At 43.9% G+C, this 25,517-nt stretch overlaps 1 protein-coding gene across 1 annotated transcript in view; it reads left to right on the top strand.

Annotated features, from left to right (window-relative positions):
- The window catches only part of LOC137623859 (uncharacterized), a 166,246-nt gene that overhangs the window by 99,570 nt on the left and 41,159 nt on the right, over window positions 1–25,517 (top strand). The window contains exon 12 of the mRNA XM_068354670.1: window positions 23,749–23,852. Within this exon, the coding sequence (XP_068210771.1) occupies window positions 23,749–23,852 (104 nt within the window). The remainder of the gene's footprint in view (window positions 1–23,748; window positions 23,853–25,517) is intronic.

Below are 25,517 nucleotides of genomic sequence, written 5' to 3'. Positions count from 1 at the left end.
CAGAGCGCCAGTCGGCCTTATGAACCCTCTGGTCGGAACCGAACGCACCGAGCGGCATAATGAATTTCATTTTGCCTTAAGGCTCGGCGCTAAGTCTTTCAAGACAGGATGAATGTAGCCTCGTCTTTCAGGGCGAATGCAGCCTCGTCTTTCAGGGCGAATGCTGCCTCGTCTTTTAGGACTAATGCAGCCTCGTCTTTTAGGGCGAATGCTGCCTCGTCTTTCTGGACGAATGCAGCCTCGTCTTTCAGGGCGAATGCAGCCTCGTCTTTCAGGGCGAATGCTGCCTCGTCTTTCAGGGCGAATGCAGCCTCGTCTTTCAGGACGAATGCAGCCTCGTCTTTCAGGACGAATGCAGCCTCGTCTTTCAGGTCGAAAGCAGCCTCGTCTTTCAGGGCGAGTGCAGCGTCGTCTTTCAGGGCGAGGGCAGCCTCGTCTTTCGGGACGTGGGCAGCCTCGTCTTTCGGGACGAGGGCAGCCTCGTCTTTCGGGACGAGGGTAGCCTCGTCTTTCGGGGCGACTGCAGCCTCGTCTTTCAGGATGATAGGACGATCGCCGCCTTGTTCTTTCAGGGCGACGCCACGTCTTATAAGATCTTTGTCAAGGATGACTTTAGTGATCACTTTTCTCTTGTTGAATTGTTTGAGGTTTACAGAAGGAGAAGATCCTAAGTTTTGTTGCTCCATGTTCCCCACCCTCTGAGTTTTCACGTGGTCATTAATGGAGCTTTAAGAATATATTAATTTTTATTTCTTAAAACAGAAACCTTTGATGCCAGCTTCCTTATCAGATAGGCCAGGATAGCAAGGGTGGAGGTCTAGCTACGTTTAGGTCGAAGACCTTGTGGCAGCCCCACAGAGATTTTTTACGGCCCCATTGGTGGTTTCCTGAGTCTCTTAAGAAATACAGGCAATGAGGCTGGATAATTTTGAAATCAGAGGTCATAATTAAGGTACGTTCTTCTCCTTTTTTCTTTCTCTCTTCTCCCTCAAGAGTTGGTCAAAGACAGGTTTTGGTGTCTTAATCAGCAAGAAATTTTCTGCATGCTTTTTCTCTAACCGAACTAACAACAGTAGGAGCCAGACTTTGCTACTTCTGGCGAGCCTGGGAGAGGAGAGGAGCAGACATTTGGTCCGTGTTTTTACTAAGGATGGATGCGAAATCTTTTTCCTAGTGAATCCTCCTTTGTTAGTTACTCCGATAAGATTTTTCTGCCTAACCGACTTTGCAACTTCAATGTCTCTCTTTTGGAAGAGGGAGTCTTTTGTCCAGTCCTGGACGTAAATGCTCTTTACGCCTTCGTTCAGAAGTCAAAGTTCTCCATGGAGACATCAAAATCTTTGAAGAAGAGGGAAGCAGACCTTTGGTCAGTACTTCTTCTGAAGGAGGATTACTTTTTCCTTTTATAGGGAAACCTCCTTTAGTTTTTAGCTACAACGATTCTCTCTCTCAGTTCTAGAGAGGAGTCTAAGTGGCAGGCTATGCAATCAAACTTTACTGTATCTGAGGTTTGTTTACAAGAAAGATGAGTGTAGAATGGGTCAGTTTCGGGCCGTGTGTTTTGGTCTTAGCTCCACCCCTCTTATGTTCACGTAACTTTTGCTTAATGTAGCAGAATACTGCACTCTAGAGAAATCAGAGCGTCCCTGTATCTGGTTTTTTAGTTAACGTTGAGCCTATCAAATAATTAGGTCTTCCTGTCAACAAGAAGAGTCTCTTCTGACACCAGGACGCTCAGCACCACGTCTTTTAGAACGTTCAGCGTCTCGCTCTGTTAACCTCTCGGCTCCACGTCTTACAGGACTTTTGGCACCATGTCTTACAGGACTATCGGCGCCTCGTCTTTCAGGACGCTCGACGTCGAAGTTCTAGCATGAGGCATAACTTTGAACATGAGAATCTAGGACTTCGTGATGACACTAGTCGAATCGTGTGTCGAGATCAAGGACGCCTTCGTTCTGATCTCTTGGATCTAGAAAGGAGGTTTGTTCTAGGGCAAGAAACATCGGGGCAAACATGCTCAGTAGGAAGAGGCTTGTTTTTCCCTCAGAATGGTCTCTCAACCCGCAAGTTTGTCAGTCTCTGGATGTTGTGGGGCAGACCTGTAACAGACCTTTTTACCTCCAACTGGAAGAAGACAATCCCCTACTGCTGCTCCCTAGTCCCAGACGAGGAAGCTGTAGCAGTGTACTTCTTCTTGATGGATTGGACGGGGGTGGACATGTTTGCATTGCCCCCATTCGAGATCATCAATCTGGTCTTCAGGAAATTCGCTCTCCTTGATTCGGGGCGAATGATCCTAGCGGCTCCATTCTGGCCTGCTAGGGAATGGTTTTCGGAAGTGATGGGCGTGTTGATGGACTTCCCAAGAAGACTTCGGCAAGTCCAGATCTTCTCAAACAGCCCCACTTCGAGAGGTATCATCCTACCCCCCTTGCTCTCAACTGACTTCCTTCAGACTGACTAGAAGCTTGTCAGATCTCGAGGCTTTTCGGCACAAGCAACGAAATCTATCGCCAGAGCAAGGAGTATCTCTTCACAAAGAGTCGACCAATGTAGGTGGGAGACCTTTAGAGCTTGGTGCAGGCGGCACAAGTTTTCCTCATCCACTACCTCTATGAGCCAGATTGCAGACTTCTTCTTGTACCTCAGACAGGATGCTAAAGCTGGCTGTATCTACCATCAATGGATACAGCAGTATTCTCTCGGCCGTCTTTAGGCATAGAGGCCTAGAGTTGTCCCAAAATAAAGATTTGCAGGACCTCATTGGGTCTTTTCAGACGACGTAATAGGTACTCTTAAACCTGGATGTGGTGTTTAAGTTTCTGTGCTCCAAGAAATTTGAACCTATCTCGCTAGCCTCTCTTCGAGTTGTAACGAAGAAAACCCTCTTCCTTATGACTCTAGCGAATGCCAAAAGGTCAGCGAAGTCCAGGCGATTGGGAAGAGGGTGAGCTTCAATTAGGATAGGGCAGTTTGTGCCTTAAGGTTCATCTTTCTCGTAAAGAGCGAGAACCCTTCGTAACCCTGTCCTACGACGTTTGATGTCATTAACCTCACGAACCTAGTAGGTCGAGAGAAGGAAAGACTCCTCTGCCCAGTTAGGTCCCTCAAAGTTATTTTTGGCTCACACTATGAACGTGAGCTGTGCATCCAACTTGTTATGGTGTTTAGTGAAAGATCCGCCAAAAACCCCTGTCTAAGAATGCTTGGTCCTTTTATCCTGAGGGAGAAAATTAGGGAAGCCCACCTCTTATGTGAGGAGGAACACTTCGCCCTGTTGAAATTACGGGCTCACGAAGTGAGAGCCATTGCTACCTCTCTGGCATATCAGGAATATATGTTAGTTAGGCTATTCATGGATGCAATTTTCTGGAGGAGCAACTCTGTCTTCGCTTCTCATTAACCTAGAGAGGTGAGAGTAGACTTTGGCAAGTGCTATACCTTGGGCCCATACTTGGCTGCAGTTTCTGTATTAGGCAAAGGAGTTAATAACCCCACTCAACCTTAGTTTATATGCATGTATGAGGGTTTGTGTTTTTATGATAGTTTGAGGACTTCATCTTGTGGTGCGGTTCCCTCAGTCTAGATAGATAGTTTATGTCTATGTTGCAGGGTTAGGTGGTTACCGTAGTTTTAGTAAGGTTGCAGTTTTTATTATATGGGGCGAAGGTAGTTTCTGAAGTCTAGTCAAGTTGTTGGTCTTATCCCTTTGACAGACTCGATTGAGTTTTTTGCAGCATTGCAGGCTTACTCCTGGATAAACACTCCTAAGGGAAAGCCACTCTAGAGGCTCTACCTTTGAAATCAGCTACCTTAGCAGGCAAGGAATCAAGGTGTTTTTATCTCCTACAACTCTTTTGTTGTTTCCCCAACGATGTTTACTGTCTGTTTCCCTCCTCCAAATGTGTGAATCAGCTATATATTTAACTGCCAGGTAAGTACTATTCATAAAAAAAGGATTTTGACGTAGGAAAAATCTATTTCTGGGCGAGGGACCTGTGCCGCCCAGTGAATAAGCTCCTATTAGCACTTATTCTTAGGTAATTTACTGCTAAATATACCAGAGAAAAAATGTAAAGGAGTGCTAGGTTAACTAGCTCGCTCACCTATTGGTGTCGGTATAGAATTGGGCGTATAATCCAGAGGTCCCGCACTATTTAGATTCATCCACGACAAAGACCCCAATAGAGGAGAGCCGTTCAACCTCACTCGGCACCACCAACTCTGCATCCGCTCAGAACCCAACTCCTTAGCACCCAAAGTTTGGGGACTCCAAGGGAGAGGAGCTGGGAGGGTTCACTGGGCGGCACAGGTCCCTCGCCCAGAAATAGATTTTTCCTACGTCAAAATCCCTTTTCTGGGCTTGAACCTGTGCCGGCCAGTGAATATATACAAGAGAAATGTCACCAAACTTGCAAAATAAAGGAAAAAACATAAACATAAGGGAAATACAAGTTGCTTTAATCAGAGATGAGTGCCAAAAACAGCTATAAGGGTATCTTAAAAAGAACATAAATCCACTTGGTAGAACAATTGACAAAAAAGGTAAGGTATAATAATGCCGTGAGTGATGATATATACAGATACTCAGGAGTCAAAAATTTACAAATATAGTAATAGTAATCAGGTGCGAAACCAACGAATACAAATAGGGTATAAATGAGGCAGGTAAGGGGGAGAGATAAAATGACAAGGAATTAACATGCGAGTTACCTGGGGGTAACTACGCTCCCTGCAGCTACTGTAGGAAATTTAAGGGCTTCCAAATGTTTAAGGTAGTGTTTCTTGAACACTGACGGTGATTTCCACCCTGTATACCTGGAAAGGTCCGTAAAATTCATGTGGTGAAAAAAGTTCACCGAAGTAGCAACCGCTCTGATATCATGTGCAAGAGGAAAAGAGTCAGGGCTAGCTTGTTTAATAAAATACAAAATTTGTTGCCTGATCCCTTTAATGGTAATGGTACCGCCTTGTTCTCTAACGAATAGAGGCCCCGAGGAGTTAGAGGAGGTCCGGGATAAATAAGACCTAAGAGTAGTAACAGGGCACAGAGACGGATCTTGCGTGAGGGGAGCAATTTTCCAGGAGGACCATCTGTTCTGAGGGTCTTCGTTCTTAGCTAAAAAGAATTTGTTAGGTGAAAGAAGGACCTCTCCCGAAGGAAGGAACTCAATATGACCCGGGTCTCTTGACAAAGCTGCCAGTTCAGAAATTCTTGCCCCGGAAGCCAAACTCACCAGGAAAAGTGTTTTCCTGAGAAGGGGAATGTAATCACAAGAACTGTTAATGGTATCAGAAGCCAATTTGAGTACATCATTAAGGAACCAGGTAACCGGGGTAGGACGAGTAACCGGTTTCAGTCTGGCACAGGCTTTCGGAATTGACGCTAACAAAGAGTCGGTTAAGTCTATGTTAAAACCCACTAGGAAGATCTTTTTCAAGGCAGATTTAATAGTGGTGATAGTATTGGCTGCCAGACCTGATTCTAATAAAGTTCTAAAGAAAGTGACTGTAAGGTTCAAGTTCATACAGTGTACATCTGAGTCTATCAAAAATTTTGCCAACTTTTTAACCGCAGAATCACATTGGCGGATGGTGGAATCCCGTTTATCTGATTCTAGGAACAGGGTGTTTTGAGGATCGATATTGGCACCATGCATGGCCGCAAACTTCATGAAGTCCATAAAGTTAGGGCGCTCTGAATGTTTGAGAAAGCGTACACAACGAGTGTTTGTACTATCTGAGACAGAACCGGATTGGGTATCGGGTGAGGATGTAGTCTCAACTCTCGCAGGAGAGGGTACCAATTGCTCTTGGGCCAGTTGGGTGCGACCAAGGCTACTCGTCCCTTGAAGGATCTCAGTTTGTCTAGGACTTTCAGTAAAAGATTCACCGGGGGAAAGAGATAAATCCTTTCCCAGATGTCCCAATTCTGTGATATGGCGTCTGTGGCGTAAGCCTGAGGGTCTAGATTGGGAGCCACATATACTCTCAATTTGTGGTTGGACTCCGTGGCGAAGAGGTCCACTTGGAGACCCGGAACCCAAGAGAGAATCCACCGGAATGACTTTAGATCGAGTGACCATTCCGATTCTAGAGGGGAGGTCCGGGACAAGGCGTCTGCAACTACGTTCCGGACTCCCGCCAGGTGGACAGCTGAAAGATGCCAACGGTTCGAGGCTGCTAGGGAGAATATGGCTACTAGAACATGGTTCAGAGGCCCTGATTTTGATCTGCCTCTGTTGAGGTAGCGGACCACCACTTCGCTGTCGAGAACCAGACGAAGGTGTTGTCTCTTGGATGGAGCGAGACGTTTCAGGGTTAGAAGAACTGCCATGGCCTCCAGCACATTGATGTGGAATTGGCGGAATAAGGGAGACCAAAGACCTTGAACTTTCCTGAGCTGAGAATAGCCTCCCCAACCTGATAGGGATGCGTCCGTGTGAATGATTAACTTCGGAGGCGGAAATCGAAGGGGAACTGACTTTGAGAGATTGTTGGCCCTTGTCCAAGGTAGAAGTCTTTCCCGGAGAATGGGAGGAAGGCGGACTTTCCTGTCCCGGAGCTTCCGGTTCGCCCTCGAACGCCAGACACGATTGATATCTTTCAATTTTGCTTTCAGAAGTAGATCCGTCACTGAAGCAAATTGAAGGGACCCTAGGATCCTCTCTTGGAGTCGTCTGGAACTTACTTTGTCTTTGAGAAAGCGTTTGGTGTTCATTGCAATCTCTAACCTCTTGGGTTTGGGAAGACACAGAGTGTGAGATATAAGATCCCATTGCAGGCCGAGCCATTGGAACTTTGATTTCGGAAGAAGACGGGACTTCTTGAAGTTGATCTGGAAGCCTAGAGATTGAAGGTATTGGATGACTCTGTGAGTGGCTTTTAGGCAATTTTGGGAGGTGTCTGACCAAATGAGCCAGTCGTCCAGATAGGCTACTACTTGAATCCCTTGATTTCTGAGTTCCTGAACAGCAACTTCTGCTAACTTTGTGAAGATCCTTGGTGCGATGTTGAGCCCGAAAGGCATCACCTTGAAGGAGTAATTTTTGTTTCCTAGGCGGAAGCCTAGATACGGACGGAAGTGTCTCGCTATCGGGACGTGATAATAGGCGTCTGTAAGATCGATAGAGGTGGTGACGGCCCCACGGGGAAGTAAGGTCCGCACCTGCGAGACGGTAAGCATTCAAAACTTGTCGCATTGAATGGACAAGTTGAGAAGGGATAGGTCTAGAATCACTCTTCTCTTGTCCGAATCCTTCTTCGGGACACTGAACAGCCGACCCTGAAACTTCAGGTGTTTCGTTTCTTGTATGGCGTTCTTTTGTAACAGGTCCTGGACAAATTCGACTAGGTCCGGAGTGGAATGCTGATGAAATCTGTTCGGTGGAGGAGGTCCTTGAATCCAACTCCACCCCAGTCCCTTGGAGATGATACTGAAAGCCCAGGGACTGAACCTCCATTTGTTGCGGAAGGCATAAAGCCTCCCCCCTACCCGCTGCACCTCAGTATTGGCTTGAGGAGTTGCCTCCACGTCCGCCTCGGAAGTTCTTTCCCTTGCGAAAGAATCTACCTCTACCTCTGTTCTGGTGTGAACCACGGTGGTAGCCTCTACCTCTGTTATAACCCTGGGAAGAGCCTTGAGCCTCATAAGATTGGTTAAAGGCTGGAGAGGTGGTGGAGGCACCGGGAAGCTGGCTCTTAGGGAGCAGAACGGTGACATAGTCGTCCGAGGAAGGAGCCTGAGAGGTGGAAGGCTGTGCAGGAACGTCAGGAGATGGAGGAAGAGGCTGCCGGAAAACGGACGAGCTACTCTGCTGTTGCCGGAACTGAGTGGAGGTATACGGGCGGAGCCTCTTCCTACCCCGGGCTTGGTAACTTGCGGGATCATATTTCCGCTTAGGAGTCAAACCCCAACGGGCTTTAAGGCTCTGATTAACTCTAGTAGCCTCTGCCAAGACTTCCTCCACAAGATCCTCAGGGAAAAGATTTGGACCCCAACAAGAGGACCGGATAAGTTTATTCGGCTTGTGCCTAATAGTCGCCTCAGCCAGGACGTGTTTGCGGCACCTACGTTTAGCAAGAGCAAAGTCATACAAGTCAAAATATAACGACTGCAAAGTAGCGTTATTGAGAGACTTAAAGATACTCTCAGTATCATAAGTTAAGGCTATCGACTCCGTAGACGTGGCCAAGTTCAAAGTTCGACCAACATGTAGGCGGGAATCATACTCCTGTTTAATAAGGGATTCCGGGAGACGGGGAAGCCGTTCACTAAACATTACTGACGCACAGTCCGCTGTTAGCTTGCCAGAAGTAAAGGTGGTATGGACATTGTCCCAACACTCAATACCTGAAGGAAGAAGGAGGGAGATCGGATCTACCTCTCGGATGGGAGGCAAGGGCTTCTCCTCCAGAGCATATTGAAAAGCAAGCTCTGCAATCTTATTGACGCATGAAGTCACGGTATCCTTGTCCATTAAGAACATTGTGAAAGAACTTTTATTAGGCGTCAACATGGTATTGGTGCAACCTATATCATTCAGAAACCTAGCCCAAACAGATTGGGCTTGTTCCTTTGGGAAAATGACGGTCTCTTTGGGGACCTCATCCAGCCGAACCAGAGCTTCCTCGGTAAGCCTGGCATAACCATGAAATGGAAATGCGAGACCAGGAGGAAAGAATTCAAAATCCTCTAGTGGACGGGTACCAAGACCTTCCAACGTTAACATCCCGTCTGAGAATGGGGAATGAAGAGCCATGCGCCAAGGGTTATTCTTGGTAAACGGCGGAAGCTTAGAGGCATCCGGGATGAGAGAGCTTTGAACTCGTTCCGGAGCACCATGCTCTAATGCCCCAAGTCTCTGACCAATGTTAGAGAACATCGTGTCCATCTTAGCCTGCATTTCCGACACAATCTTCGATTGCATCTCCGACACAATGCGAAGCATGGCTGATTCGGAAAGGCCCGGGTTAGGAGCAGAGGTGGCGGATTGTACTCCCGGGTCGTGAGACTTAGAGGAGGAGCCGGAAGCCTTAGATGACGGGTTTGTATTCGATTTGGAACTACGGGAAGCCTTGTGGGGCTTACGAGCTTTAGGCAAAGTTCTAGATATAGACTTATCTTTGGGGGGAACCGGGTGTGATCGGTGAGACGAATCGCGGTCCCCAGAAAAACCATGGAAAGAAGAGAGATCAGATGAAGAAGAAAGAGCGGGGCTGAGGATAGGAATCTCAGCGCCGGTAACACCTGCCTCACTTACCACCCTACCTGCATCCGGATCATCCAACAACATAGGTTCCACATCCAAATTCAAGGAGGCAACATTGTCTTCCAGATCTCCGGGGGCATCCAACGGATCTTGTTCCTGGTCAATGAATCCCGCAATAGTGGCATCAATGTCGGCAATGATGGGTGCCGCAACATGCCTAGCCACAGCGGCTGAAGACTTGGCATTAGGGTAGATCATACCACAGTAGTCTTCAGACAGGACGTAAGGCTGTTTTGCTTTCACGTTTCTGGCAAATCCCCCAACCCACACTTTCAGTGTGGCCCGAGCCGCAGTCTTCTGCTCCGGGGATGCCTGAAATAATAGTGGGAATTACAAAAAGGAAGATTCCCGGAGGTCCTTCAAGACCATAGAAATCTTACTAAATATTGTATGTATACCAAATAAAGGTAAATTAATTAGAAAGACAACATAGCCAACGGGACTCACCGAATCAGATCCAAGGGTGGTGATGAGGTCAAAACAGACCATACAATTATCTGGGTGCCAGACTACAATGTCTTCCAGCTGAACTCCGCAGAGGGCGTGAGACCTACACACAGTATGGCCACAAGGCTGGTGAAGAACAGCCGCACAGGCCGTCGTCTGACAATGCACCATCTATAAAAAGAATAGTATATGAGAAACTGTAATTCTCTTAAGTAGGGGCAGGTCCGGAGGACCCGGGACTAAACATAAGTCTAACTTAAGACTAGAGCTTAACTGGAATACTCTTTAGTAGGGGCGGGTCCGAAGGACCCGGGCATAACATAAGTCTAACTTGAGACTAGAGTATAACTATCCATTCCGGTCGAGCCGGGATCATAAAGAAGGATGCAACAAAGAATTAAGACACATGGTGTCTGATTTCCCGGCGCGAGGTTAAGCCCCGGACCGGGAAGTAAAAGTACATCCATAAACTAATACATATAGGAACTCCGGGATAGTGATCTGTCATATATAATCATAGGAACTGTTATAAATTAAGAGGGGGGCGGAACCGTAGATAAGAACCACCAACAGAACCCGGAGGGTTTCGTATAACATAATAAAAGTGTGATAGGTGAATATAAAATAGGGTGCACCGGGATCCTACTCTGTTGACCGGTGGCCAACCCGTCTAGACAGAGACGAAACCGCCGGGACACCCGGAGGACAAAGTCCATAAACACTGAACTACCCCCTCTAAAAGGAGGGAAGGCAACGGTCCCCTAGGGGAGGGGGGAGAGAAGCCTAGCCACCAACCTAGCGAGAGGGGGAGCTTGGGGGAGGATCACGTGATACGGAGCAGCAGGGCTACCAACTGACGATCCCCAAACACAACCAAAACAGATCATACGGAGTAATAAGCACAAATATTCATTATAAAAGTAATAGCGTTGAAAAATATATAAATATACACATAAAAAAATTAGGGCAAGGCATGCGAAATAATGAAGAAATCCCGAAGGACAACATCCTGATGGCTTAAATAATAAAAATTGCCGCCCAGTAACGAAGGTCGGCAAGCCATCTACGATACGTAATCTGATATCGGCCCTAAATATGAACCACAAGGGTTCTAAACGCTAAATAATGAATATCCACAATAAAACATATAAAAATTTAAACTAATAATAAAAATAATACACTTAGTAACACCGCGAGTGAAACTAAAAGCTCTCAAAACAGGAGTACCAACCGTAAACGGAATCGAGCAAGACCGAGATGATCGAAGAGAATAAACTCCTATAATTTAAATATTAAACGGTCTAGAATGCTCAAAACACAGCCAAACATAGCTTGGTACTTAACTTAGACGGTGTCTCCTGGGAAACCGATGTAGAAGCCATAATCCACGAAAAATAAGGCAAAAAATACGAGAGCACAAACAAGCGGGTTACCACACAGGTGTGCTAAAAAGGAGTTGGGTTCTGAGCGGATGCAGAGTTGGTGGTGCCGAGTGAGGTTGAACAGCTCTCCTCTATTGGGGTCTTTGTCGTGGATGAATCTAAATAGTGCGGGACCTCTGGATTATACGCCCAATTCTATACCGACACCAATAGGTGAGCGAGCTAGTTAACCTAGCACTCCTTTACATTTTTTCTCTGGTATATTTAGCAGTAAATTACCTAAGAATAAGTGCTAATAGGAGCTTATTCACTGGCCGGCACAGGTTCAAGCCCAGAAATGGAGTTTTTGTGATAAAACAAAGTTTTATGAATACTTACCTGGCAGTTATATATATATTTGAAGGACCACCCACCTCCCCTCAGGAGACAGGTCGGGCATAGATGAACTGAAGTCTTGGACACGGGAATGATTCCTTGGACCACCCTGTGACGGGTGTTACCACCTACCTCCCAACCACCACAAGGCGGTTGCCTCGTTTTGAAAAATTCTGCCGATTTAGAGATATCAGCTATATATATAACTGCCAGGTAAGTATTCATAAAACTTTGTTTTATCATAAAAACTTCATATTTTTATCAAGGCCGTAGAAAACTTTTCAGTGTGCGTTGGGGGCTGATAATCACACTCCAGTGAGACCTTAGATTGAAATTTACTCTAGTACATACTCAAGCCTTATCATACTTTCCAAGGACTTAACTGTAAAAGGTTAGAACTGGGAATCCAATATGACATAAAATACCAAAGAAATATTGTTTCCCCTGCTCTAGGGCCAGTATTTTTACTTGCAAAGCATTGACTCATTGTGTATAAGGGAGACCCATCAGTTTAGGCTCTATTGCACCCATCACAGCACCTCCAACGCTGAAACTCTATTAACCGTTAACATCATGACTGAGAACTAATGCTGATACTGGAAACAGTACTAGCTGGGCACTTGCTTACTCACAGATGTCATCTTAATATTTGGATTAAGATTTTTATACTGTATTCTCCTTCTCTTCATGAGACTAGGGAGGAGGGAGGGTCTTAGAGACCACACAGCACCTCCCCAAATACAGGTTTTTCCTTCGTTAAAACCCCCTTTTTTTTTTTAAGTTAGTGTGCTGTGTAGTTTCAAGAACCAATACCAAAGTAGACTTGTGCACAATAGAGGACAGTCTTCCACAACTGAGCAAACATCCAATTCATGCATGTAGGGGGGAAAATAAGAACCAACTAGTCAAACACTCGGATCATAAGGGAAATCTGAGGAGAGTTAACAAGAAGTCTGTTATGGACTACCTCTTCTATCTGATATCTGCAAATTCCACACACACGTGTTAAACTGCTTGGATTTCATTTAGGTAATGTCTCATAAATACCCCAGGCCTAAACCAACCTGTAAAGCTCTGGATATCCTAAAATTTCATAGCAAAATATGTCAATGAGGATGCAATTTTTTCTACCATTATGGATTTTAGATGTGGAGAGAGGATTAGCTTTTTTAGTAGGGAAGTCATTAGAGTATGCTTCTAGTGTATGCTACACATAAACTACAGTATGTAGTGTACTTGAACTGTGAAGCACCTCTGTCTAAACACAATCTAGTCTAGGTAATCATAAGCTAACAAACGCATACAAACACTCTCTCTCTCTCTCTCTGAGCAAAACTCTTTATGTTACATGTACAGATAGTCCTCAACCAACGAACACAATGGGGACAGAGAGATCGTTCGTAGCTCAAATTGTTTATAAATTGTTTCTGTACAAGTACCCCTAGGGTTAAATTTTGGCTTAGGGTATGCATAGCTTAACTCAGATGCCTAATATTTTCAGGAGTCACCACAAAGTTCCATTTCATATAAAATCAATATCAGGTTATTACAAATGATGTTGCACTTACTTTACTGCATTACATTACTGTATATAATAATATAAAGTACGTTGGTATAAAAAAGAAACATACAAGTGGCCGTATGAATGCACTACGTTTGTATTCTACAATAGGTTTTAACATTTTAAATAAATGAAAAGAAGGTTAATTTATTTTTGTTACCCAATTTTATGCTAAAATCTTACTGTATTTATTTACTTCATGAATGCTTTTGGTAGAGTTAAATGAAATGCACATGGATAGTTTACTGGATTATTTTAATTGCTGTTTGAACCAAAGGAGTAGGGTGTTGGCCGCCATTTGTATTGATGTAGTTCGTTACCAGCAACGTAATCAGGTGAGGTGCAACACACACACACACACACACTCTCTCTCTCTCTCTCTCTCTCTCTCTCTCTCTCTCTCTCTCTCTCTCTCTCTCTCTCTCTCTCTCTCTCTCTCTTTTTGAGATTACAGTTATGTAAAAGCAGAAATAAGACGTAAGTTAAATGCAGTGGTTTTAAGATATTGATATAAAATTAATTGTAAATAAATAGGCATGCCATTAAAAGGAAAAATATGTTACGATCTGTTACTTATTTACCGAAATGAAAGAAAAATATACTGTACTGGTAATATGTTTGATATGTATGGTAGCATTGAGCGTTTGTACTTACAATACAGTACTGTTCATTGTATTTTTAATCTTAAAAATGTACTTATCGATATAGAAATTAATTGTAAATAAATAATCATGAGATTAAAAGGAAAAAAAAATATTTGTTCTTACACTAAATACAAACCCTCATTCTTTACTATAGGAGATATTCTAGCGTGAGCTGGAAAATACGGCAGAAAAACCTTAACAAGGTCGTTAACGACCGGACAGGTAATTATCCACCTGACAGTGGTGGGGTACCGCCGGTCGGTAGTTGCTGTTTACCTTCAATCGAATTCTAGTCGTCGCAGTGGTAACACCACTGCTCCTGCTTTATTTGCTGGCAGACTAGCCTTTCTTTCTTTTTTTTTTCTTTTTTTTTTGAGTTTTGATTAATCTTTTTTCTTTTTCTTTGTAGATGATGTCCTCTATTTTGAGGAAGTGTTCATGACGCCTTTATGTCACCGCTGGATGTGGATCCTCTTTCCCTATGCCCCGTTACAGAGGTCATGGGTGTTCTGCTACCCTGCGGATGATGGGTTCCCCTGCCAAGTATGTAGAAGTGGTCTTCACAGTACCTTCTCCTCCTCCTCCTCCTCTTCATTGTCCTCCCCTCTTCGGAGGCTAGGAGGGAGAGATAGAGAAGAGTAATAGGAGAGATCACACTCCTTTGCCCAGCCGTTCTCTCCGGAGTCACAGGCGACATAGGAGAAGAGCGCTTCCTTCTTACCCTAACATAGGGCATCAAGAGCGTATGCGCCAATATGCGCATACGCTCCAACAAGAGCATAACTCCATCACGCGCCAATCTTCTGGGCAATGGCACTCTCCTGCGCACCAGTGCTCTCCTATGCGCTCCCGCGTGCCAACATTCTCCTGCACGTGCGCATACGCGCCCAACACCATCCTACGCGACAGGTAAAACCTGCGCTTCAACTTTCTACTGTTAGAAGGTCTTCTGACAATGCACCATGCTGAATTCTCCTGCAGCGCCAGTGCTTACCAACGCGCTAGCGCTTTGCAACACGCCAGCGCTTATCAACGCGCCAGCACTTACCGGCGCACCAGCCTTCTCCCGCATCCGCAAGGATATGCGCGCACGCCCGCGCTCCCATATGATTCCACTATGGGGTATTTTCTCCTGCGCGCGCGCGCTCCCAACGGCTTGCACAGACGTGCGACATAACTCTCCCGCACGCCCGTTTACGCCTTCACCTACATATTCTCACGGAAGAGACAGGCAAAATAGGAAGAGACGTTATCATTCTCGCTCTTTCTCGTCTTCTGTCTCTCGCCGAGACTTCCTGCCTCGAGATTATATACACTCGTGCCACAAACCTGAGAAGAACGATCCCTCTCGTCATTGTTCTGCCTCGCTGTCGTCATCGTGCGAAGGATCATCTAAGAAACCAGGAGCGTGGCCAAGGGTAAAGCACGTCCTAACCTCGAACCCTCTTCTTCGCATATTAGTTTGAGGGTCTCCGTCCGCTCTAGAAAAAGTCAGATAGAGCGCTTCTCCTTGTTTTTCTCTCTATCTTCAGAGAGATCGCTCTCGTCTTTGAATTCTCGATCTCTCACCATTTGGGGTCTCGTGACAAGGAAACCTCGGTTTCCCGGTGCGCTATCCCTTCGTTTTCTGACAGCTAGTTGCTGAAACCTCGGGTTTTTGTGCATTTAGTCTCGCTGACACTTCGGTGTCTCGTGACAAGGGAGACTTCTGTTTTCCCGTTGCTCTAGCCCTTCGGGTTCTCGCAACACAAAGTCTAGGGGCACGCAGGTTCACGCTGAACCTTCGGGTTCTCGCAACACAACCTCTAGGGGCACGCACGATCACGCTGAACCTTCGGGTTCTCGTGACACAAGTCATCAAGAGAGTTACTCTTAGGTCAGATAGTCTTCGGACTCTTGTCATGCGGAGTGTTCGCGTACGCCCATCCAACACTACGTCCATAACAATCAGGAGTTTTACTCTTATGGCAGAGTCTTCAGACCCCAGTCACGCAGGTGTTCGCACACAATTCACGCTACACACGCAAATCTCCGATCATACACTCGCGGGGTCAATCCCTCGCTGCCGTGTTTCAGACAGGACAACCTCCCTAATTCCTTTGCTCCCTAATGAGTTAAGGATTTCGAGTCTCTCGGAAACCTCAAAAGAAGATGCAGGAGTTCGCCCCGTCTTCTCTTCGGTTGAGAGCAGAAGGGAAAAGGGAAACGTGTTAGAGAGGCTAAAAGAAATCACCAAGATAGCAGCGATGTAGAACGCGATGCCAAGGGCTTCGGCTAGTCTGTTCGTTATCCTGCGATTCATGTGGCAGCTCATGAGCTGCCCATGTTACGGTAACACTCGTTGTCAACCTGCAACTTGAGCAACTTATTGGGAAGCTTAGATTGCTGACAGGAGGTTCGCCTCCAGGGATTAGAGATCCTTCCCTTACAAGGGAGTGATAACCTTCCTTGGAATTGGACTGCGTGAAAGATCCATCCCCCTTCCGAGGGAAAGCTTCCCCACTTCAGACAGTCAGCAACCTTCCCTCCTTCGTAAGGAGTTGCGAACAGCTCAATGAGTTTTACCTCTGCTATCTCATCCCCGAAGACTGTGCTTTCTCCCCTGGAGCTGGGGAAAAGCAGGTCTACGGCTTATGCCTCCTTCAGGGGGAACTTCTCCCTGGGAGTATGCTTGGCTCAGGCGATGTCCTTCATCGGGAGGACTTCTCTCTCGTTCACGAGAAGAGATTTTTACGCCTACATTATTTCCGTAAAACTGGGAAAAAACTTGCCTTAGGGGATGCCCTCCTTCAGAAGATCTTCTCTCTCGTTCGCGAGAGAGAGTTTGTTACGCCTTCGCTTTTTTCCCATAGAACTGGGGGGAAAGCTTGTCTTAGACAATGTTCTCCTTCGGGAGAACTTCTCTCTCGTTCGCGAGAGAGAGATTATTACGCCTTCACTTTTTTCCCATAGAACTGGGGGAAAGCTTGTCTTAGGCAATGCTTTCCTTCGGGAGAACTTCTCTCTCGTTCGCGAGAGAGATTATTAAGCCTATGCTTTTTTCCCCATGAATAGGGAGATAGCTTGTCTTAAGCCAAGACTCCTTTCTCGTTCACAAGAGGGAGATTTTTAAGCCTAAATTTTTCCCTAGAACTAGGAGAAAACTTGTCTTAAGCGACGTCCTCCTTCGGGAGAACTCTCTCGTCCGCGAGAGAGAGGTTATTATGCCTATGCTTTTTTCCCATTGATCTGGGAGAAAGTTTGCCTTTGGCGATGTCCTCCTTCTGGAGGACTTCTCCCTCGTTCGCAAGAGAGAAATTATTAAAGCTACGCTTTTCCCCCATAGAGAGGGGAGAAATCTTGCCTTTGGCAATCCTTCCTTCGGGAAGACTTTTCCCTCATTGAGAGAGAAAAGTTAATACGCCTACGCTTTTCCCCATAGGGCAGGGAGAAAGCTTGTTTTAGGTGATCTCCTTAGGGAGAACCTTCCTACCAATCACGAGAAGAAACTTGTTTCAGTTTACTGATCTACGCTCCTCCCTCTTACGCTTTTTGGTTCTCCTCTAGGGGCGGAGCGAGAGCCTTGTATTAAGCGACATTCTCCTTCGGGAGAACAAATCTACCCTGCAGAGGAGTTATTTTCATCTCTGACGTTCTCCCCCTCGTGCTGGTAGTAGACGTCTTTTTGATCCTACTGGTTCCCTTCACGTTGACCCCTCGGGGTCTCGTGACGATCACCCTTTCGCCGGGCATGATCGGGAGCCTTTAAACTTTCGTCATGTTTATCCTATGGGTTCTCATGACCTTAGGAGTCCTTCGGGCCTCTGTCGCGTTGGACTTTCAAGTTCACACGACTTGGAACCTTCGAGTTTCAGTTATGCAGAGTAGTTGGGCTCTCGTAACAATTAGCACAGAGTGTCCGTGCACGCGCGCAATTAGCGCTATGCACGCGATCATCGTCATTAAGAGTTTACTCTTATGACAGAGCCTTCCGACTCTCGTCAGCGGTCTTCGCCATTACCTCCAGACACTCCGACTTCTACCATTCTTCCCCTTTCGTTAAGAAAGATACGAAGGGTAAGATATAAGGTCTGTCTGCTACTCGTGTCTCCACTTTTTCCTGTAATAACACGCAAGGAATTATCGCAGCCTGAGGATTCCTCGTGAGTGCTGCCGTCGAGGGATTTAGAATCCTCCTATTTAAGGACTCTAAGAACTATGTGTTATATCTCATGCCTCGGCGATTTGCATCTGTGTCCTCGACCCTTCGACTCTCCAGCCTTAGACAGGCTATGTATTGACAGTCTGGGGTTCGAGTCCTGCCCAGACTCGTTAGAGCCTTCAGTGCCTACAACCTTACCATCCTTGTAAGCTAAGGTTGGCGGGAGCCTATTGATCTATCTGCTGAGTCTTCAGCAGCCACTGCCTGGCCTTCCCTGGTCCTAGCTGGGATGGAGAGGAGGCTTGGTCGTTGACCATATATGGTCAGTCTCTAGGATATTGTCCTAACGGCTAGTGCAATGTCACTGTCCCTCGCCTCTGCCTTTCTTGAGCGATCTTTAAACCTGGTCTGTTCTCCGAGCTCAGAGACGTCAACCTTCTCCTCTGATCTTAGATCCCCTCATGGCGAGGCTCACACCAGACTATCCTCAAAGAGACACTCAACTCTTTCAGGCTTTTCTCAGTCACAGAAGCCTCGGCAAGGGAAGCGACTTAAATGTCCCTTCTTGCTTGACACGTGGTCTGATACAGTCAGCTACCTTGCGAGCCACGAGGACTTGTCAAACCAAAATTGTAGGCAGACCCTACAAGAAGTCCTAACTGCTGGGGCTAAGACAATGGACTTCTTAATCGCTACAACAGCGACAATGTGAAGCAATTGGATCCTCAAAAGGAAGGATCAGTAGTTCCCAGTCTTCCTTTTGTACCTCAGTGAGGAAAGCTTCTCTCAGTCTCGGCGATTTAGGGCTATCGCGCAGCCTTGAGCCTCATCTGTATACGGAGAAAGGGTTAGACTCATAATCCTTCATCTACCGATGGGAGATTTCGAGAATTTCCACTCTCAATAGGTAACACAGGATGCAGTCCAGTCGTTACTATGCCCAGTCAGAGCGTCAAAGAAATATCTGAGACGCACCAGACTTTTCAGACCACGTCTCCGTCATCTCTTCCTTGTACCAACAGGGTAAAGAAGAGAATCTCTCGCAACACCATCTCTTTCTGACTCAAGAAAGTTATTGCGAGGTCTTTTCACGGAGATCCAGAGGCAGCACAATCCAGAGCACATCAAGTTAGGGGAGTGGCTGCCTCTCTGGCGTTTAAGAGAATTTTCTCAGTCTCCCAAATCTTAAACGCCAATCTACAGTCACTGCTCACCATTTGAGCGACGTGACACATAGGTCTCTAGACACCCTTTTTATAGGGTCTATTGTGACAGGTCAACAGATGCTGTTACTACCTTATGCTCTTTCAGGGGACAGTAACCACTGGTTGAGGATTCTGGTTTACACTAGGTTTTAAGAAGGACATCCATCGATCTTCTTCGTCTCCTCCCCCACATCTGGGGATCCTAGCCTGTATCCAGTTTCAGCTGGACTCGCCAATGGAAATAAGGTATGATACTCATCTGAGTCCTCTCACAGAGTATAAGTTATACTCGTGGTCACGAGGTTTCCCCTTGGCAAGGTCGGGGGTATCCTAAATTTGAAAGGGTCAGAGTCGAATGTTCCTGACCCACTTCATCCTGAAACATTTGTTTCCATGAAGTTGCAAACCTTCAGTCGTACTGAGATTCTAGGGATCTACAAAGAAACAAGATACGGAAGATTGTTGCTTCAAAAGAGTCTAGTCTGAGGACTATCTTCCCTAAAGATAGGGAACTCCTTGGCCACCCTGGCCGCAAGACTAAGTCTTCTATAGTAAAGAATGAGGGTTTGTATTTAGTGTAGGAACAAATGACAAACTTATAACAGAGTTTGTATTTTTCCAAACATACAAACCCGAATTCTTTACACAAATCTTCCCTCCATCACCGTCCCCCTAGGATAGTCCTAACTAGAATCCGATTGAAGGTAAACAGCAGGTACCGACTGGCGGTCCCCCACCACTGTCAGGTGGGTAATTACCTGTCCGGTCGTTAACGACCTTGTTAAGGTTTTTCTGCCGTATTTTCCAGCTCGCGCTAGAATATCTCCTATCGTAAAGAATTCAGGTTTGTATGTTAGGAAAAATAAAAACTCTGTTATAAGTTTGTCATTTTTCCTTCTTCAAGGTTCTTAATCTTTCGCCTAACACCACCCCTCTCCTCCAGCCCATGGACTATCAAGTGATTTCAAACTTTAAGAAGCTCTAGACGAAATACAGTGAGCCCTCGTTTATCGTGGTAGAGAGGTTCCAGACCCGACCGCGATAGGTGAAAATCCGCGAAGTAGTGACACCATATTTACGTATTTATTTAACATGTATATTCAGACTTTTAAAACCTTCCCTTGTACGTAGTACTGTTAACAAACTACCCATTAATGTACAGAACACTTAATGCATGTACTACAGTACCCTAAACTAAAACAGGCACAAATATTAAAGGCGATTTTATATCATGCGTTTCCTAAACACGCCAAAAAGCCCGATAAAAAATGGCAACCAATGTTTTGTTTACGTTTATCTCTGATCATAATGAAGAAACAAACGCATTTAGTGTACACATCTGTGTATAGGTTAGTTTTTGCATTGATTATAATGATTATACAGTATGTTGATTTTGTTATTACCTATGTTTTACTTAATTTTTCTTAGGACTTCCAAATGAAATGTTTTTCTTTATGTCGCCGCCTGAAACGGCGGCGTCATAAAGTACGCTCCATCTTCAATCATAATAAACAAACGAAGGCATTTAACGCGCATGATGAAGTCGTGGCGATGAAATTCTCACGAAACAAAAACTCGGCATTCGATTACAACAGCTGATTCATTCTCTCTCTCTCTCTCTCTCTCTCTCTCTCTCTCTCTCTCTCTCTCTCTCTCTCTCTCTCTCTCTCTCTCTCTCTCTCTCTCTCTTCGTGTTATACAATACTTACATATAGATGAAGAAACTAAAATTAGTTTTCTTAGTGCCAATTAAATACGAAACGAAAAAATTATGCCGAGTTTACATCCATTTCAATTGTTGCTAAAAATACGGCATCCGATTTCATCAGCAAACCACTATTTTTTGGGAAACATCATTTTATTCTAGAAAATTGCTACTCTTTAAATAGTTAATTGCACATTAAGAAAGCGTGTACTTTTGTTTTTAAATTTCGGGTGTGTTTTAAAAATCCGAGTATTGTTGACTTCTTTTTGTTTTACTTTTGGCTCTGATCAGATCAGCTGACGTCTAGCTGCCGCTCTTGAAAGCGTACGAATACACTAACAAAGTATCGTTTGTATACCATTTCTTAACTTATTCAAACCGTCTATACAGTTGATATTACATAAGCACCAATGTGTTATAACCTATCAAATTTTTTTGTTTATTACATTTAAAACAACACACACACACACACACACTCTCTCTCTCTCTCTCTCTCTCTCTCTCTCTCTCTCTCTCTCTCTCTCTCTCTCTCTCTCTTCTCTCTCTCTCTCTCTCTCTCTCTCTCTCTCTCTCTTCGTGTTATACAATACTTACATATAGATGAAGAAACTAAAATTAGTTTTCTTAAGTGTCAATTAAATACGAAACGAAAAAATCATGCCGAGTTTACATCCATTTCAATCGTTGCTAAAAATACGGCATCCGATTTCATCAGCAAACCACTATTTTTTGGGAAACATCATTTTATTCTAGAAAATTGCTACTCTTTAAATAGTTAATTGCACATTAAGAAAGCCTGTACTTTTGTTTTTAAATTTCGGGTTTAAATTTCGGGTGTGTTTTAAAAATCCGAGTATTGTTGACTTCTTTTTGTTTTACTTTTGGCTCTGATCAGATCAGCTGACGTCTAGCTGCCGCTCTTGAAAGCGTACGAATACACTAACAAAGTATCGTTTGTATACCATTTCTTAACTTATTCAAACCGTCTAAACAGTTGATATTACATAAGCACCAATGTGTTATAACCTATCAAATTTTTTTTGTTTATTACATTTAAAACAACTCACTCTCTCTCTCTCTCTCTCTCTCTCTCTCTCTCTCTCTCTCTCTCTCTCTCTCTCTCTCTCTCTCTCTCTCTCTCTCTCTCTCTCTAACAAATGATATCTTTGTTGCTCCTCAAAGTTTCATTTATGTTGAAAATCAATCATGATTAAATTTTCCTTACTTTCTCCAATCTCGCACCATCGGTCACATCGCGGTATTTTCGAAATTTCCGGAAAATTCGCGATGTATGTATATACATGCGTTATGAAAAAAATCCGCGATAGTTGAACCGCGAAGTAGGGAGGGATCACTGTATCTCTTCAAGAGATATTTCAAAATCGCTGACAGCAAAAATCTCACCTTGGGTGAATTTTGGAAGGAGCATTTTGATGTTGTGATATGTCTCAGACTCATCCATAAAGCTTGGCGTGAGGTTTTGAGGCACACGTTGAACTCTACGTGGAAGAAGCTGTGGCCTGATCCCGTCTCCGCACAAGATTTCAAGGGCTTCCACGTAGGCCAAGTTGAAGCCAAAGATGAAAAAGTTGATGATGATGAACCTGTTGCTCAATCTGAGGTTACCGATATCGTTAGACTTTACATGTACATGGGTCTGAGAGTTGATGAGGACGACATTATTGAGCTTCTTGAGGAGCACCAAGAGGAGCTTACGATGGAAGACCTGATTGTTCATTACTTCTCTTGTAGATTATTTATTTCCTTCTTCTCTTGGGCTGTTTTTTTTCCTGTTGGAACCCTTGGGCTTATAAGATCCTGTTATTCCAACTAGGGTTGTAGCTTAGCTGATAATAAATAATAATAATAATAGTAGTAAGTAGTAACAAGAACAATCAGAGATTTCTGACCTCCAAAGGATGATGTTGACGCAAAATAAAATGGAAATCCAGATCTAGAATCTGGATCCAGAACCAGATTATCTCCAAATGGAGTTACCCATGCCCTAAGATTTATCTGCGGTGGAAATTTCGTCAAAATCTGTCATTTTGTTTTGATAGTTTTTTGAAATTGGGAAAAATGCAAATCCGGATCCAGATCGTCACTAAAATTTAATGGGGTCTTCCATGACCTAAGATCTATCTGTTGTGAAAATTTTGTCCAAATCCGTTGAGTAGTTTTGACATAATCGTGTCCACAGACACAGACAAATGCTGTCCACAGACACAGAAAAATAAATAAAGAAACTGACTCGAAAATATAACCTCCTTGGCGAAGGTAATAATAATGATTAAGGTTTAGATGGCTGTTGTTCATCATATTGTACCGTAAAGGCATCATAAATTGTTAGTACACCTGGCCTGTTTGCTTTCCCCTTGCTTTTTCTCTAAGATTCATCACTCTCTCTTTGTACTTTGTCTAAATACTCCATGAAAATGGAGTAAAATTTGGTGTAAATTTGCTTTGAACGAAATATGCTGAAGTCATGTGTCGACTATTGTAAAAAAAATTTAATCCAGAATTTTTCTTCTTTGAATTCAACGTGTAATTACTATATAGTTCATCTTGCAATTGCTGCTGTTACATTTTCAGTCTTATATGTTGTGAGTGCATGACAATGTCTAAAGTATTTTAATTCCAAAACTTTTATGTGTGGACCTGTGAGGAAAATGTGCTTTCTATTCCCATAAAATTAGTTAAAGGACATGGAGGGAGATGTGTTCTTTTTTTCTCTATTACAGTAGTTCTTTTAGATTAAAGCCTCATATCATGGCTATCTATATTTGTGAGAGGTTTCCTTAAAGTAATGTTGTCTTCATGTTGGTCAGAGTTGCAACTTATTGTAATAACATAAGGAATTACAAAGTATAAATATTAAGAAGTGGATTTTTTTTAATGATCTTAGCTATTTGAGTTACTATCCTACGTTAAGGTGCTAGCAATCCTTGTGCTTGACCTTATTTGATTGTGTAATTGTAATATCTTTTCATTGGAAATATTATTTGCTTTTCAGATGTATTCTTGTGGATCTTTGGCTCCAAAAATGGGACGTGGTTCAGGAGGATGCAGTGATTGTAAATTTCGTCGTCCTCCACAAGTCTGGGAGAAGGCAGATGGGTATGTATTTGTGGGAAATAATTGTTACTGCACAGATTATATAGTAGCATGTGCAAATTGTTATCACCCCCAAATATAGCCTTGATAAGATAGGTCAGTGTAAATGATGAAAAAGCAATTCACTTGACTTTTAGATGCCATGTACAGAGGAAAATATTCTTATATACAAGAAGTGTAAATCAGGATTTTGCTGAACATTAAAGACTACTATACATCAGATCATCTTTAGTGTTTTTGGTAAACTGTAAAACTCATTCATGAGCTGTCCAAATAAAATTTGAAAAATGAGAGGGAAATTCACTCCAAATTCAGCTCTCCTTTTGAAAGTAAATGGACTATTCATCGTAAGTGCCTCAGGAGCTCGTAATACTTTGGCTGAACACTTTGCACTCATATCAAACAGGAAGTCAACTTTCATTTGATATTTTTTGGCAAGGCCCTCCACTCTTTAGGTATACAGTATTATTGTAATACCTACATAGAACAGGTATTAAGATTTTCTCTAGACTAACCCCTTCTGGTATTCCTGTACCACAAATCTATTCCTTCCCTTCAGTGTTATTTTGATATCCTGCTTCAGACCAAAATTGGGGAATTACTTTTATTAGAAAAATATGGTCTTGACAGAGTTTAGATCTTGAAGTACAAGGACAATACTGTATATTTTTTTAGCATCTTTTCTTGGTGTAATTATTTCTATGAACATCCCCTGATGCTCATATTGCCTATTTTTTTCTGGAACCTCAGATATATCCAGTTTTATCCCCAAAACTAAAGACTTCCCATTTTATTTCTTTCTAAAAGACTTGAGCCTCTAGTAAAGTAATGATGCAATCTGGCAGTTAATAGCAATAACAATAGCTTGCTTTTGTCTTCAGTCTCCATTGCTGATGAGTTAGACTGCAGGCCCTGTACTCCAGATTTTTCAATCATTAAAGTTTATAGTGCTTTTAGAAGTGTCTACTACTGGGTTTGTTAGTAATTACTGTGCTGATTGCTAAAGGAATTATTTTCATGGCAATCATGATCCACATTCATTTTGTGTCTCGCATTAGGGACAATATTGTGATTTAGATAACCGTTGTGAGGAGTGCAAAGGCCTCACTGTTCCTCTTATGGAAAAGTATGATTCTATGGTTGATGACAAAATTAAAAGTTTAAAGTGTAAAAGAAAACTTTAGGTTTAAGGGAAAAGCCAGAGAAGACTAGGCTTGTTGATAGATGATGTGGCCTGGTTGCTCTCCAGGGGAGCTCCACTCAACTCCCCACCTCCAGAGATGTTTCTGTTTACAGATGCACCCAAGGAGAGGTGGTGAGTACACCAGAGGAACCAGACTGCCTTGGAGACCCATTACGAGTTAGTAAAGCTGGTACACACCTAGACAGCCAACAACGTCATAAAACTGGCAACAAGGTACATCCAAGGTAATAGGAATGTTCCAACAGATACACACACCAATTATCAGGGGCACTGTTTAGGACCTGAATGGTCCCTATATCCATGTGTTGAGGAAAGTCTTGCTCTCCAGGGATCACCGTCGACAATAAACTTCCAGTATGCTGCTCTCCATTTCCTGATCGAAATTACAGTAGGCTACTCTCCAATTCCTCAGCCACCGAAGTGTTCGAGGATATTTCCAACATCCTTGGGATAATCTGGATGCA

Source organism: Palaemon carinicauda, chromosome 30 (genome assembly GCF_036898095.1).
Source record: "Palaemon carinicauda isolate YSFRI2023 chromosome 30, ASM3689809v2, whole genome shotgun sequence".
In the NCBI taxonomy this organism is placed as follows: Eukaryota; Metazoa; Arthropoda; class Malacostraca; order Decapoda; family Palaemonidae; genus Palaemon; species Palaemon carinicauda.
The sequence above is the reverse complement of the archived record's forward strand: the minus strand, read 5'-3'. Positions and strand labels throughout refer to the sequence as shown.